The sequence below is a fragment of the Barbatula barbatula genome (genome assembly GCF_947034865.1).
Source record: "Barbatula barbatula genome assembly, chromosome: 7".
Classification (NCBI taxonomy): Eukaryota; Metazoa; Chordata; class Actinopteri; order Cypriniformes; family Nemacheilidae; genus Barbatula; species Barbatula barbatula.
The window spans coordinates 19,413,267-19,427,558 of NC_136770.1; the positions used below are offsets into that span (position 1 = coordinate 19,413,267).

The window sequence follows — 14,292 nt, forward strand, 5'->3', positions numbered from 1 at the left end:
TGTCATATTGCAAGAAACTTTAAATACTTATCTTTGGGTTTTCAAAAATATGAAATATACTAAATTAAAGTCAAATGATGTCAAATTGTCATGTTTGGTCAATGTTACCTGACAGCTCAAACTATAAATAATTATTATAAGCTTACTGTAGTGAATTGGTGATTTCTCATGTTTTATATCTCACTTTATAAAAGTTGTGGACTTCAGCCTTAAGTTAAAGTGTCACTAAAATATTTACTTTGAGTAAAAGAAGAGTGGTTGTGGTTTAAAAGTTAAGCCATCTAATCATGTCGCATTACTCAGCATTTTTCAAAAACCTGCTTTATTTTCCTTAGTGAGAACTTCCCTTTAGACAAGACATCGCTTCACCATGTTTGACCCTGAACCCCCTTTCCTGACCCCAAACTCTTGCATGCCGGAATCCTCTTTTTCTGTAGGAAAAAAGAGGGAAATGTATGAACACCCTGTCTACTCCTTGGCTACACAAGTGATGGATTTAACCATCCGTGAGTAACAACCCATCACCCCATCATTCTCTACTTCTTCCATGAAATCAACCACCCATATCACGTCGTTCCCAGAACTGTCAATTATCGTTTTACCATCTCCATACAGATGACTGACATTGAGTAGAGAACGAATACGTAACATACTATTTCTATAGCGGAGATGTTTCATCTGTTTGTAAAATGACATGACTAATGCATCCTCTGTCTGAGTGTGTATGGTTGCTGTGGTGTGGTAGGTTGTTTCACTGGGGGGGTTCCAGAACACATCAACAGGTGACAGAACTACCGGGAGAGCGAGAGAATAGTACACGTGTACGAGCTATGACTTATGTGTTCCAACATCACTAGTTTGTCACGTTTGTGATTATGATGACTGTCGATTTGTCAAATGGCTATTGTCTCTGTTCAGTATGTCATTATGTTGCTACCTTGATATGTTTTATGTCCAGGTAAAAATCCAAGTGTTTGTATTTGTTTGCCATAATTTTTTTTTCTAAATTATTATATCCAATACCCAAGATCCTCTGCAGAGCAATCAAGAGTGAAATTTAACAGAGAAAACATGCCACCCTGAGGAATCTTCACTTTCTTTCTTTATTTCTCTCTTTCTCTTTTCTTCATCATTCTTTATGTTGCTCTGACGTTCTTTTTATCTTTCTCTCCTTTCTCTCTCAAGTTGAAAAAACACTAAAGGATCAGAAGGATCCAGGTGAAGCTATGACGTCATCCCTTATCCCTTTAACACATCCTGGCACATGCGCACTCTACACGGCACAAGGAAAAACTTGTACCCGGCCCACTATCGTGCAGTCTTTTTGTAAAGATAGTATTATTTGATAAATACATTTATTTGTAAAGACTTATCTGCCATTATATTAGTTATTACGCGCACAAAGTAATACTATCTTTAACAAATATTTCTGTTGCAAATTTTTTATGTGTCCAAAAATGAGGATGCAAAACTCACTCAAGAACTGGGAGGTTTCTGAATAATACCTGAACATTTACACGATCGCATGCACTAATTCACCATTTAATTCCCAGAAGTAGTTTCCTTTTTATTCCCTTTTCTTGTTTGGCATTCCAGAACATTTTGGACACATTGAAAATGGATAAAGTATGATACTTGGATGATGATAATGACATCTGTCATCATTACTTTATCATGTTATGTTGATGACATCATGGCTTTAGGAAGAGTTTCTGACATATGTGACCTTAAGTCTTAAGTAGCACAGAAAGTTTTTTGTGAAAGCCAAAATGATAGATTTTTCTTTTATGCCAAAAATCATTAGGATAATAAGTAAATCTAATGTTCCACGAAGATATTTTGTAAATTTTCTACTGTAAATATATAAAGCTTTATATATATTTATATTTATGCTGTGCTAGGACTTCATTTGGACAACTTTAAAGGGGGTTTTCTCAATATTAGGATTCCAGATTTTCAAATAGTTGTATCTCAGCCAAATATCAACCTATCCTTACATGCATGAATGGAAAGCTTATTTATTCAGCTTTCAGATGATGTAAAAATGTCCATTTCTAAAAATGTACCCTTAAGAGTGGCTTTGTTGTCCAGTGTCACATATGGTTCAAAGCCCACCGAGTAGGAAATACCTGTTCAGTTCCCCGCACTCCTCCCTTTCTTTCAGTAATAACCCAAGAATGCAACAGAGCAATAAACCAATGGCATTAAAGTGAACCTTTCCCACTCTAGACGCCAAGATTGAAGAGTCAGACAAAATGATAAATAAGTCATTTACTTCATGACTGGTGTAGCGTTTCAGTCAATAAATTTAAGATTTTCTTTTCTCCTTCAGTGGCGAGCTCAGCATTGCTGAGTTGGTCTTGTATTTGTCTAGCTTTTTTGCTTGTCTGTCGTATTCATTTCATCTTGTTCGGGCCAAACTTGATTATATGTTCAAATCAGAAGCACTTTTCTGTGTCCCTCTATTTTCATTTCATCAAAATGTCGCATATGTCTGACTACTGTATCTTGTCTGCACTTTTTCTCATGTGTTGGCCTTAACATGATAACTTCAGGCAAATTCAGTAGTTACAATACGAACATTAATGGCAGGTATACACGGTGGGGTTCAAAAGTCTAAGAATATGAGATCGAAAGCTTTTTTAACCTCAAACTAAACAAACTTGAAATATTGATAAAAACATAAATATATCATAGAAATGTAGGTAATGTTCTGCATTGTTTGCACCATAGCGCAGATTTATTTGCTTGCATATAAGCACACAGGACTTTGTGTGCTGGTAATGTAATTATTTAATAAATGATAATAAAACGAACAATAAAAATGACACCACTAGCACAATAATTCTTGAGTATTAAATAATTATATTAAATAAGAAAAATGTGACAGACATACAGTATATTCACTAATGGTCTTGAACATTTGGACCCCACTGTATATTAATACAAGCTTAAAGCTCTCTGTTTAAAACTAATTACCTAATCTAATGAAATTATGTATATATATATATCTAATGAAGGATTCTTATTTCTGAATATTTATCGTTTTTTTATTCGTCCATACTTTGTAAATACCTCAAATTAGCCATATAAAGTTTCCCTTCAAGGAAAATCGTTTTATTTACCCACTTAGAGTGGTTGGATGCATCCAGTGTGATAGATCACAAATAACTGAAATACCCCGCAGCAGTCTCTCTGACATCAATTAGGCATCTTTGTGTTATGAGTGTCATCAACAAAATTGTCATTCCTGCATGCTCAGTTAAGTACGTATGACTTCCTCAGACTGCATTCTAGTGGTCATGACATTAGAAATAGCTGGAAGAAATCGATTAATCTCAACCGCTTTAAAATTAACTGTTCCTCTTCTCCCCATCACCCTGCTCTGCTCCAGAGAATGTAGCTAACTTAGCTACGCCGGCTAAGAAACTGGAGCATGTGATCCGCCTGGCAGAGTTAGTCATAGAGGTACTACAGCAGAACCAGGATCATCACGCCGAGGTGAGTCAGCTTCATGTGTTTGTTCTTCCAATATTCCCTCACTTCCTTTTTATCTAGTTAATGGCGTATGTAGGGCTGGGAATATAAATTCTATTATCTTTTACTCGCTCTTATGTTGTTTTAAACCTGTATCAATTTCTTCCTTCTGTAGACCACAAAAGAAGGCATAATGTGATGTCACACTTTCTCTCATTCAATGAAAGTGAATGGTAACCGACGTGGCCACGCTAAAAATGACAAAAAAGCACCATAAACATAGTCTAAATACACTATGGCTTTAGAATACTTTTTTGGCTACTTCTATGGCACGTTTTGCTTTGTTTTGTCTGTTTTAATGGACCAGTTTTGGAGATTCACTTTCATTGAATGGAAACAGATGTGTTTGCTAATCTTCTATCTTTCTCTTATATGGAGGAAATAAAATCATACATGTTTGAAAAAACATAAGGATGACTTAATGATGAGCGAATGTTTATTGTCATGTGAACTGTTGCTTTAAATGACTCTTCGATAATACATGCTTGTTGATATACATAAAGTGAATTAGTAAAATATCAAACACCAACTCACCAATAAGATCCAGTATCTCAACCGCTTTCTCCGGATCTACACCTTGAAGGCAGCATGAGAATGCAGGTTGTTTCTGTATTCTTGATGTTAAACAAGTTCCTTTGGGAAACATAAAAATGCATAAGGAACAAACACCCCAATGCATTATAAATAGCGAGACAACCAGGGTGTTTAGCCCTAATCATTTGCAGTAACTGGTCAATTTGAGTGTTCCAGTACTACAAACCAGTACATATTAGGTTACGGCCTTCCTGAGATTGATAGATTTACTGTATCTTTCTGAATATGCTTAACAGGCTGCGGTCACAAGTTCAGGAGACCAATCGGTACAGTATCATGTTTCTTTTTTCTTAAGTTGTCATCACATAGTGTACCTTTTCCCTCAAGCATGTCGATTCACGCAGATAAAGGCTTTTCTTTTATGTCGGGGTGGATGGGGCAGTTGCAAGAAGCAACAAAAGAATAGGCCTATAACAGATTTGACATAAAATGTTAAGTTTTCGTCTCTTGGATGCCTTGGAAATGCTTAAAGCTTTCTTTAAATGTTTTTTTAGAATATGCCAGGGTCAATTTTACAGACTGACACGGCAATTTCACTGTCGTCAAATGGTAAATTGCTGTAGACTGTACTACGTATATGAGGCATGCTACATTTACACAGAATCATTTACAAAACCACTTTTCACGGTCCCTGCTGAAAGAATAATCCTGAGCAAATTTGCTGGTTTGCTAGTTTCTCTAAAAACCCCACTACAACAAGACCAGTCTCTGAGACCAGATAAATTGGCTGCACAACGAATAGTCGCAACTAATCAAAAAAAGAATAAAAGTTCTTGTTTACATAATATATGTGTGTGTACTGTGTATAATAATTATGTACACACACATGCATGTATAATTTAATAAAAATATATTTATATAGTAAATATTTATAATAACATTTCAATATATATATATACAGTACATTATATTACTAAATATTTCAATAATATTTATTTTAATATAAAAATGTATACACACATGTAAATATTTCGTAAATATAGTCATGCTTGGGTCTAACATAATTATTTTACACATCACACACATATATATCCAGTATGTAAACAAAAACTTTTATTTTGCTTTCGATTGGTCGTGACTAATCGTTGTGAAGCCCTTACAGGAGGGATTTCAAAGTGAATTGTCGACGAACCAAAAGTTTAAATATTTGTTCTGAATAAACATTTTGTACATTAACACCTTGCACATACATCACTCTACATTTTATGTTTTTCTCACCATTCGATCCATGGTTGAGCAGGGAGGCAAAGAGGTATGTGCTTTAAGTGAATGCAATGGGAAAAGCCCCTTACCGGCTTGTGCATGAGCTATAAAGGGTTCCCTTACCCTATTTTTTCCCGTTCCACAAAGTCAATGTAAGGACATTTATCCCCACGTTCAAAATGGGTTTGTCTGAATTCCTCAGCCTTGTGTCTGTCGACTCTCCCTTTAAAGTGAGGCTTGCATCCCCAGCAACAAGGCCAACCCGCACAATGACTCGTTTGCTTCCAGGGGAATGTTTTCTGTATGTTCACCCACCTTGCAACGGTAGTGTACCTTAACCTTTCCCAGTTAGCTGTTCTGCCCTTTCCATTAGTATACCTTTCAAAATTAAAGCATCTCTCTCAATGAATGACCAAACTAATTCCATAACAGAACCGTCCTTTCAGGACCAATCTTGCCTAATTACTGTAATATTCAAATTAAACAGAATTTTTTGCATTCGGTCAAATGGGACACAATGCGTACAGTAGGTGTTTGCTATTGCCTACCAAGTGCTCCCTGATGTGCAAGATGGGTCTTGGCAAAGGATTTATGGGTTGCTTCAATTTGGCGGTTAAGTTCAGCCTTACCAAATCTCTTGCTTCTCTAGCAAATGCTATATTCATTGGACCGTTACGATCAATATAGTCTTTTCAAGTTATTTATAAAGACTTAAGGTAAGTGAAATGGTAAGTGTTGACTACTTCCTCTGTAGCACAGGGGATTTAGGGGAAACGTTTTGGGACTCATGAAAGCTGTGGGTTTATTACAGTACATAGCATAAAAAGTACATAGCATGCAGCCAGATGTAATGAATAAGCCTCTGAAAAGGCTGATCAGTTCCCTGGTTGGGTTTATCACTGGTCAGTTTTTTTTATTAGATAAAAAAAGTGTTTTATGCCGAGACTGCAAGCAAGCCCGATTGATCTAAGAAACTCCTAATAATACCGGTCCAAAATGTATTATTGCTTTAAGAGATTAAAGCACTAATGGCGAATTATTTAGTCTTCAACGAAGTAAAGAAGCATGCTGCTTGCTTGCAGTCTTAGGCGTATCAGGGACTGCAATGTTGCATGATTGCAAAACACATCCCCATCCCAAGGGTAGGGATGCAGTGATGTGACCAGTTGAATCACATCGTCCATTTGGAGGGCAAAAGCATGCAGGGATTTCTACGCCACTTGCATGAGTACTGCACCTCCGCTAGCATCTTGACTTCAATGGGAATGAATCTGATAAGGGAAGCATTGTTTTTAAATCAAGTGACCTATGTACAAATATTTGCAACACAAGATTTTAGCTTTTTTTTATATATCAATTGCATACCCTCTTCTTTACATATGGAAGGGTTTTAGAGGGTCTCAGAATTGAGATATGCGACTATGAGGATCCATAATAAATGTCTTCCTATGGTGAAATGTTTTTACACAACATTTAGACCGGCTTGTAATATGTAATGTAGAACGTTCTGTGTTGCAAATTGATAAATGCTTTAAAGTAGGTTTCAACTGGCATAATGGCAAACGTGTCAACTTTACCCTGGTAAACTGGTTACTTGAATGTTGTGTCTGCTTAATAATAAACACACGCACTCTTGATTCATTATACATTAACAATTTCATTTGAAACAGAAGCTTGTGAAATCTGTATTTCACATAGAGAACACATAACCAGTTTACTAGCTTTAAATTAGCTGACATTGCCTTTTACTCTTTATATCTAACTCTCTTCTTTTTTTCTTTGGACATCAAGGCCTTTGCATGGTGGTCAGACCTGATGGTGGAACATGCTGAGAACTTCTTGTCTCTCTACGGTGTTGAAATGGATGCCGCCCTTGAGATCCAGTCTCCTGAAAGCTGGGACAGTTTTCCGCTCTTTCAGCTTCTAAATGATTTCCTCCGCACCGACTGTAATCACAATACTTCTCACAACACTTGTTATAAGTTCTTAGTGATATAATTGAGACAATAATTTCATGTATTTTCAGGGATAGTTCACCCATAGTGTCAACGTTGAATTCTGTCATCAAAGCTATATAAATTTATTTGCTCTGCTGAACACGAAATAAGCTATTTTGTGTTCAGCACAAGAAGAAAATGTATATCGGTTTGAAACAACTTCTGGGTGAGTAAATTATGAAAGAATCTTTATTTTTGGGTGAACTATTCCTTTAACTAATTTTGATTTAATGGAAGCTAATATGTTTATAAAAACGTTGGTGTAAATATGAGTACATATTACACATACATGCCACTTAGATACTGTTTATATGTAGTGTAAAAACTGCTCAGGATTTATTAAGTTACTCTCAGAACTGTTTTTCTTTCGTGTCTGTTTTCACAGATCACCTGTGCAACGGAAAGTTTCACAAGCATCTGCAGGACCTGTACGCCCCTCTTGTGGTGCGATATGTGGATCTTATGGAGACCTCCATTGCTCAGTCCATTAACAGGGGATTTGAGCGGGAATCATGGGAGCCTGTAAAGTAAGACTACTTCCTCAGAGAATTTGAGCGATGACCGGGAGCCGGGGCCTTTCAGGACAAAACATCAAACAAACCAAATTAACCCATACATACTAAACCATTCATCCGTAATTTGGCGGACCACTACACAACCTAATAAACCATTTAAAACATTTGACTATTTTGGTTGTTTAAATTGAGCACTCAGGAACATTTATGTAATTGATCCTTTGCCGCCATATCCTCTAATATTTTTATCTAGCGCCAAGCCGGCGAACACGCTTCATTTTAACACTTTCCACCTCGCACGCGCTGCTTCTCTCCCACCAAAGACGTGCATGAAGAGCAGCAGTCACACGCTCATTTTTACAAAAGTAGTGCAGACAGGTAAATAGACACACAACAGTAAACAAAATCCAGCAACTTTAAAGTATTTGTATCCATCAGTCTGTGTACTGTTTGTTATAAGTCGCCAACCTTTCGACCAGATTTGTGATATTTTATGAAGCATAACGTTTTTATCTACATTGAGCATTAGCATTATTAATCAGCATGTAAACATTTGTGACCCTGTGAAAACCCAGGATAAAAAAACAAGCATCAATTATTAATGTCAAGCATTCATTTCACTTAGATTTCAATCTTTAAAATGACATTACTCAATCACTCAATATTGAAGATATTGTTTTTATATTTTCACAGAATATTCTGTAGGATGATTTTATGTAGAAAACAGTCATGTTTTCACAAGCAGGGTCACAAATTGTAATGATCAACGTTCTAATTGGCAAATTCTGGCTAAATTCATTTCTGTTTATGATGAGAGCATTTTAATTGTTACATCACATTTGTTGTCAGTAGTTTTTTATTGACAAATATTTATAATCAGACTTCCATTCAGAGGACATCCCTCTTGCCACAGAATCTACAATACATGCATACATACATGCATACATGATTTGGATATCAAAATATAAAATAAATGGCCTGATAAAAGATAATATTGTGTGTATACATATATATATCTCTCCAAGGGGGGCTTAATTTATTGTACATTTATTTATTTTCAAAAAACATATTATCAAGACTAACGTTTGGAAGAAAGTATCTCTAAACTGTAGCGGGGCAGACACATCCCAATAATAAGTTATTGTTCTTCACAAATCTGTATATATAATGAATCCCTTGACGCATTACTACCCATTTTCTTATTTATAAGGAATGCTATTTATTAAGTATAATGACATCATCACCACTCATAGACGTAAAATCTACCCAGCATCAGAGTTCACGGAGTCCACCGTCTATCAGGATAGATTTAAGTCGTCTTGCAAGTTTCCATCCTTTTTTTGTGAAACACTCATATTGTGCGCTTTAAACAAAATGCTTTTTATGTCCTAATCAATTCTTCTGTTCTGCTTGATTTTGGTTTGCATGTTGATTTTCACGATTTTCCACCTGTTCCCGGTGAGGATAACATTATGTAGATGAGCTTGAATCCTTAGAGAAGATATAGCCTGTCTAAATATTCCAAACCAAACATTGCCCCTTGAGAAATATATCCAACATGTTTATTCTCATTTATTTGTTGTCTGTCTGTGTAAAACGTCACCACTACCTCCTAAGCTGCTGTTTGTTCTTGCTGTTGAAAGATTTCTGCTTTTACTTCCTTTTATATACATATACACGTGTGCTGTTATCAATATTATCAATCATGAGTTTCTTTCTACTCAGGTATTCTGTTTAAATGTGCTTTAGATTCCCTCCCTACATTTAATGACCGGTTTTTTAATGTGTCTGCTGTTTATGTCTAAAGATGGTGTTTTTCGTCTCTCTCTTTTTTTGTACTGTATGTCTTACATTGCATATTTGCAGCATTCCACTTTGCCACTGTTATGGATTTTTTTCTTTTTTGTCTGTTTCTGCAGGAGTTTAACAAGTAATCTGCCCAATGTGAATCTACCAAATGTGAACCTCCAAATTCCCAAAGTACCAAATCTTCCCGTGCCAGTAGCAGGACTATCTGTTAACCTTCCACAAATGCCTAGCTTTTCCACTCCGTCCTGGATGGCTGCTATTTATGACTCTGAGTGTGTATTCAATGCATTTACCTGAGATCTGATGCATTCAAAAGTCTTCTTGGCATGAAAATGTTTTGAGTTAAGGTAATTATCGCTGGTCAGGTACTGTACTGTTGTACTCTCACCCTTTTGCCAAAATTGAAGGACATCTAAGAACATGTTAGAGATCATCAGCAATGGATGTAGAATAACTGCTGGCCAAGAACATGTGCCTCTAAAATCATTCTCATGTCAAGTAGCCTGTGACGGGTCCATACAGGCTCATGTGATTTGTTATTTTTTCAAAAGAGAACTGAAAAGCTCTTCATTTTCCTCAATGTGCATGCCATTGAGCTTGGACTAAGGTGGTGGGATCTGGATTGCAACCCAAACCTACAATCAGGCCAGTGCGTAGACTAACCACAATCTTTTAACATCTCTTAAATCCAAAGTCAGACCACTCAAGTTATCCTAAGTTTTACCTCCATCTGAAGGTTATCTCCCTCATTTCTAACGATATTTAGTAGAAATATTGTTGATAACTTTGGTAAATATAACTGGATCAATCCTTATTTAGTCAATATTTAGTTGCTTTATTTTAGCAGGTTTGCGTATAGTATGGTGCGACATGAGGTTTTTTGTATTTCTTATTTCATGTCAATGGTAGACACTAAGAGATTGAAGGGTGGTCCAACAATCAAATGATTGGGGTTTCATCAGTGGGGTGTGAAAGGTACTAGTGGGTGTGGGTTGGTAGAACTCCCTGCCTGGTCGTACAGTAGCTCCGTCATTGGTTTGGTAGCTGAGGCTCTGAAGTAGATGGCACTTCAGTGTAGCTGGCATCCACGGCAGTAGAAACTGACCCCCTTTAGAGTTCAAACATCAGAGTTTGCTTCATTTTGGAGAAATATGCTAAGCTTCGCATTTCCAGTGATACCCATACTTTACATATATCTAACTCTCAATTTAAGCAATTCCACAAGACACTCTAATGTTTTAACTCTTTTCTGGCCCTATGACCCCTCCCCTCACCTACAGTATTTCTACTCAGGATGGCAGCGTCCTCAGAGTCAACTGCACGATGTGTTTTGATATTGCGAGCTCCTTTAGCCTCGGTGGGCATGAATAGTGAGAGAGGGCTCGGTCTAACTTGAAGAGATTAAAATGTTGTTATCGTTTACTCACACTCTTGGAATTTCAAACCTGTATGACTATGTTTCTTTCGCAGAACAGAAAATATATTAATAAACAGAGATTTTAAAGAAATTTGGTACCCAGTCACATATTGTATGGACTCAAAACCAATTCAAATGCATGGGTGCCAGTTACCAACATTCTTCAAAATATCTTCTTTTGTGTTTTGCTTAAAAAAGAAAGTCATGCACGTGACGGTGAGTAAATGATGACAGAATTTTCATTTTGGTTTAACACTTTAATCACTTGAAATCATACATGTATTAAGAATTCTATAAACTCTATATCATTAATTCCAATCTCTGTTAAGTTAAAATTTTCTTACTGTTGTGTCCAGAGGTGTCATTAAAGGAATAGTTTACCCCAAAATGTTCATGACTTTATTTCTTCTGTGGGAAATAAAAGAACATGGAGTCCGTGGATGTGGGTTTGGAACACCACACTGAGGTGAGTAAATGGTTGAATTGTCATATTAGGGTAAACTATCCCTTTACAACTCTGACGGACACGGGCAGGGTTTTGTTACCTCTCTCCCTCCGAGCCTTCTCTCACCATGACATTCCTAGACCCCTCACATTTATAGCAATGTGACAGAGCAAAGTATGCTTGAATTCAGGTCAGTTCTATGAAGTTGTTTCAGAAACACACCTGTCTTGTTATTTTACCATACACTAAAGGTTGCGATCCCTGGTAAATAAATCCTGTTGGTGTATGGTTAAAATAAAAATTGCATAAATAAAGTCGTTGATGTGTAGCATCTTTCTATCATTCCATTCCTGAGTAGCAGGTTGACAGAAACTTGAACTCTAATATCTCACTGTGCCCGGCAGCAATGGCTCGGGAACGTCGGAAGATCTGTTCTGGAAGTTGGATGCCCTACAAACCTTCATCAGAGACCTACACTGGCCAGAGGAAGAGTTTGCCAAGCACCTTGACAACCGCATGAAGCTCATGTCAAGCGACATGATCGAAACCAGTGTGAAACGGTACGTATCAGCATAACAGATGACTTGAAACTTCTTACCAAGCTTTGAAATATCAGTACATTTTTAAGTAAAAGATTACTAAGTATTCACTGCATTGGTCAACAGCACCAAGGGAGCGTTTGAATCTAAGCTGACCAAAAGCAGCCGTTCTACAGACTTCCGCATCCCACTGTCCTTATGCACCATGTTTAATGTGATGGTGGATGCCAAGGACCAGTCTGCTAAACTGTGTGCCATGGAGTTGGGCCAGGAGGTATTTGCCAAAACTTTTTCTCAGTGTTGTGATAGACGACTACTCGATCTATAAGGGATTTTCTTACATAACATCACCCTTGGGAGATATAAAAACTAAGCAACCCTGATATAAATATATAAAAGTGTATATTATTGTGTTTCAGTATGCGTTTAGAAGGCTCTACTTAGTGCAAGCAGGAAAAATAAGTTCAGAGAGAGAGAGAGAAACAAAGGGACCTGGACACAACCCAGTATATACGATTTGAAATAACATTCCCTGTCAAAGTTACCTACAATCTTTATTTTGGTTCACATAAACCTTTATGATAAAGGTCCAATGTGTAATTCTTTGAAGGATCTATTGACCGAAATGCAATATAATACACATAACTATGTCTTCAGAGGTGTAGAAAGACCATACATAATGAAACGTTATGTTTTTATTAGAATGTGCTACTTCTATCTACATACACCGCAGTTCCGCTTACATGAAATTCGTCATGTTGTTTCTATAGTAGCCTTTAATGGACAAACTGCTCAACAAAGCGTGTTTCGTAAATACATTATCTCCTTCGGCAAAGATGGGAAACGTGACGACATCTTTAAACCTGTATCTGGAATGAGCCGTTTGTTTGCAATCTCACCGCTACTACATTTCATACAATGGACCTTTAGCTTGATCTAGTTTTATCTAGATGCTAATGCTGTTCTCATGAATATTACTTGTCAAAAAACTAGACTAGTTGAGTCATCTCTTCTATTTCCTTTGGACTTTGTTTGTACAGTTGTGCAGTTAATGCACTATGTTACTGCTAAACCCACCGAATGCTGTCGTCTGATTCTTGTCTAAGTGTCTGAACCTGTCTCCACCTTTCAGAAACAGTTCCATTCTCATATCGATGAACTTATTGAGGAGAGTGTAAAAGACATGATTTCCTTTTTGGTGGCAAAGGTATGTTTTGGGATAACAGTCCACACAAATGGACACAAGGTGTTTGTGTAGAAATCCGTTTTTGTTGGAATTGTCTGGTTTTTGTTCAATCGGTTATGCTTTTGTGCCACTGGAACAGTTTGTGGTGATTCTGGAGAGTGTTCTTGCCAAGATCTCCAGGTATGATGAGGGAACTCTCTTTTCGTCTTTTCTCTCCTTCACGGTAAGAATAAAGTCTTGTAACTTTATTTGTATACGTTTGAGCTTATACAATTGTTTTAAATCTTCTAAAACATATTTCTGTTTTCAGGTCAAAGCAGCATCAAAGTATGTGGATGTCCCTGTGAGTATTTCTTTCTTTCTAAGAACATACTTCTTTCTGTCTTTTCACATTCCTTCTATACAAAACTTAATGAATTAACCATCTTTCCATCTCTCTCTCTCTCTCTCTCTCTCTCTCTCTCTCCAATGCCACTTCCACAGAAACCAGGAATGGATGTTGCGGATGGCTATGTGACCTTTGTCCGTCACTCTCAGGACATTCTGAGAGATAAGGTCAATGAGGAGGTGTATATAGAGAGGTTATTTGATGTAAGTAAGATGCCGTTACCTCCGTGCCTATGAATGGAGGGCCCATCCACAATGTGGCAAAACAAGGTGGCATTAGAGGGATAAGTCACATTTTGAGTGCCGAGCCTCGAGATTTTACATCCGGGCCAGTCATGACCTGAAGTTCCCTATTGTCTCATTGCTGTGACTTCCTGTTCCAGCTTTCTGTGCTCTGTTTCATTAGCCACTACACGTTGGACCTTTATGCTCTGGTGTTGTGTTGGCTAATGTGCGTTTGACTTTATTGCTCACCACAGCGGTTTCTTGTTTAAGAGGCAAAGTGTCACCACTACCACCCAGCGGATTATTTCAAAGACAGTGCTCTCCAAAGAGTGAATCTTATACCTAAAATGTGACATTAAAGGGATAGTTCACCCAAAAAAAAGAATTCTGTCATCGTGTCATGTCGTTCAACACCTGCATATGACTCTTTTTTTGTAT

The 14,292-nt window shown here is 37.1% G+C and overlaps 1 protein-coding gene across 1 annotated transcript in view; it reads left to right on the forward strand.

The window, feature by feature from the left end:
• The window catches only part of cadpsb (Ca2+-dependent activator protein for secretion b), a 70,672-nt gene that overhangs the window by 50,734 nt on the left and 5,646 nt on the right, over positions 1–14,292 (forward strand). Inside the window, exons 18-27 of the mRNA XM_079461367.1 lie at positions 3,395–3,501; positions 7,126–7,282; positions 7,717–7,858; positions 9,766–9,927; positions 11,922–12,077; positions 12,183–12,330; positions 13,189–13,263; positions 13,382–13,465; positions 13,553–13,585; positions 13,726–13,833. Of these exons, the coding sequence (XP_079317493.1) occupies positions 3,395–3,501; positions 7,126–7,282; positions 7,717–7,858; positions 9,766–9,927; positions 11,922–12,077; positions 12,183–12,330; positions 13,189–13,263; positions 13,382–13,465; positions 13,553–13,585; positions 13,726–13,833 (1,172 nt within the window). The remainder of the gene's footprint in view (positions 1–3,394; positions 3,502–7,125; positions 7,283–7,716; positions 7,859–9,765; positions 9,928–11,921; positions 12,078–12,182; positions 12,331–13,188; positions 13,264–13,381; positions 13,466–13,552; positions 13,586–13,725; positions 13,834–14,292) is intronic.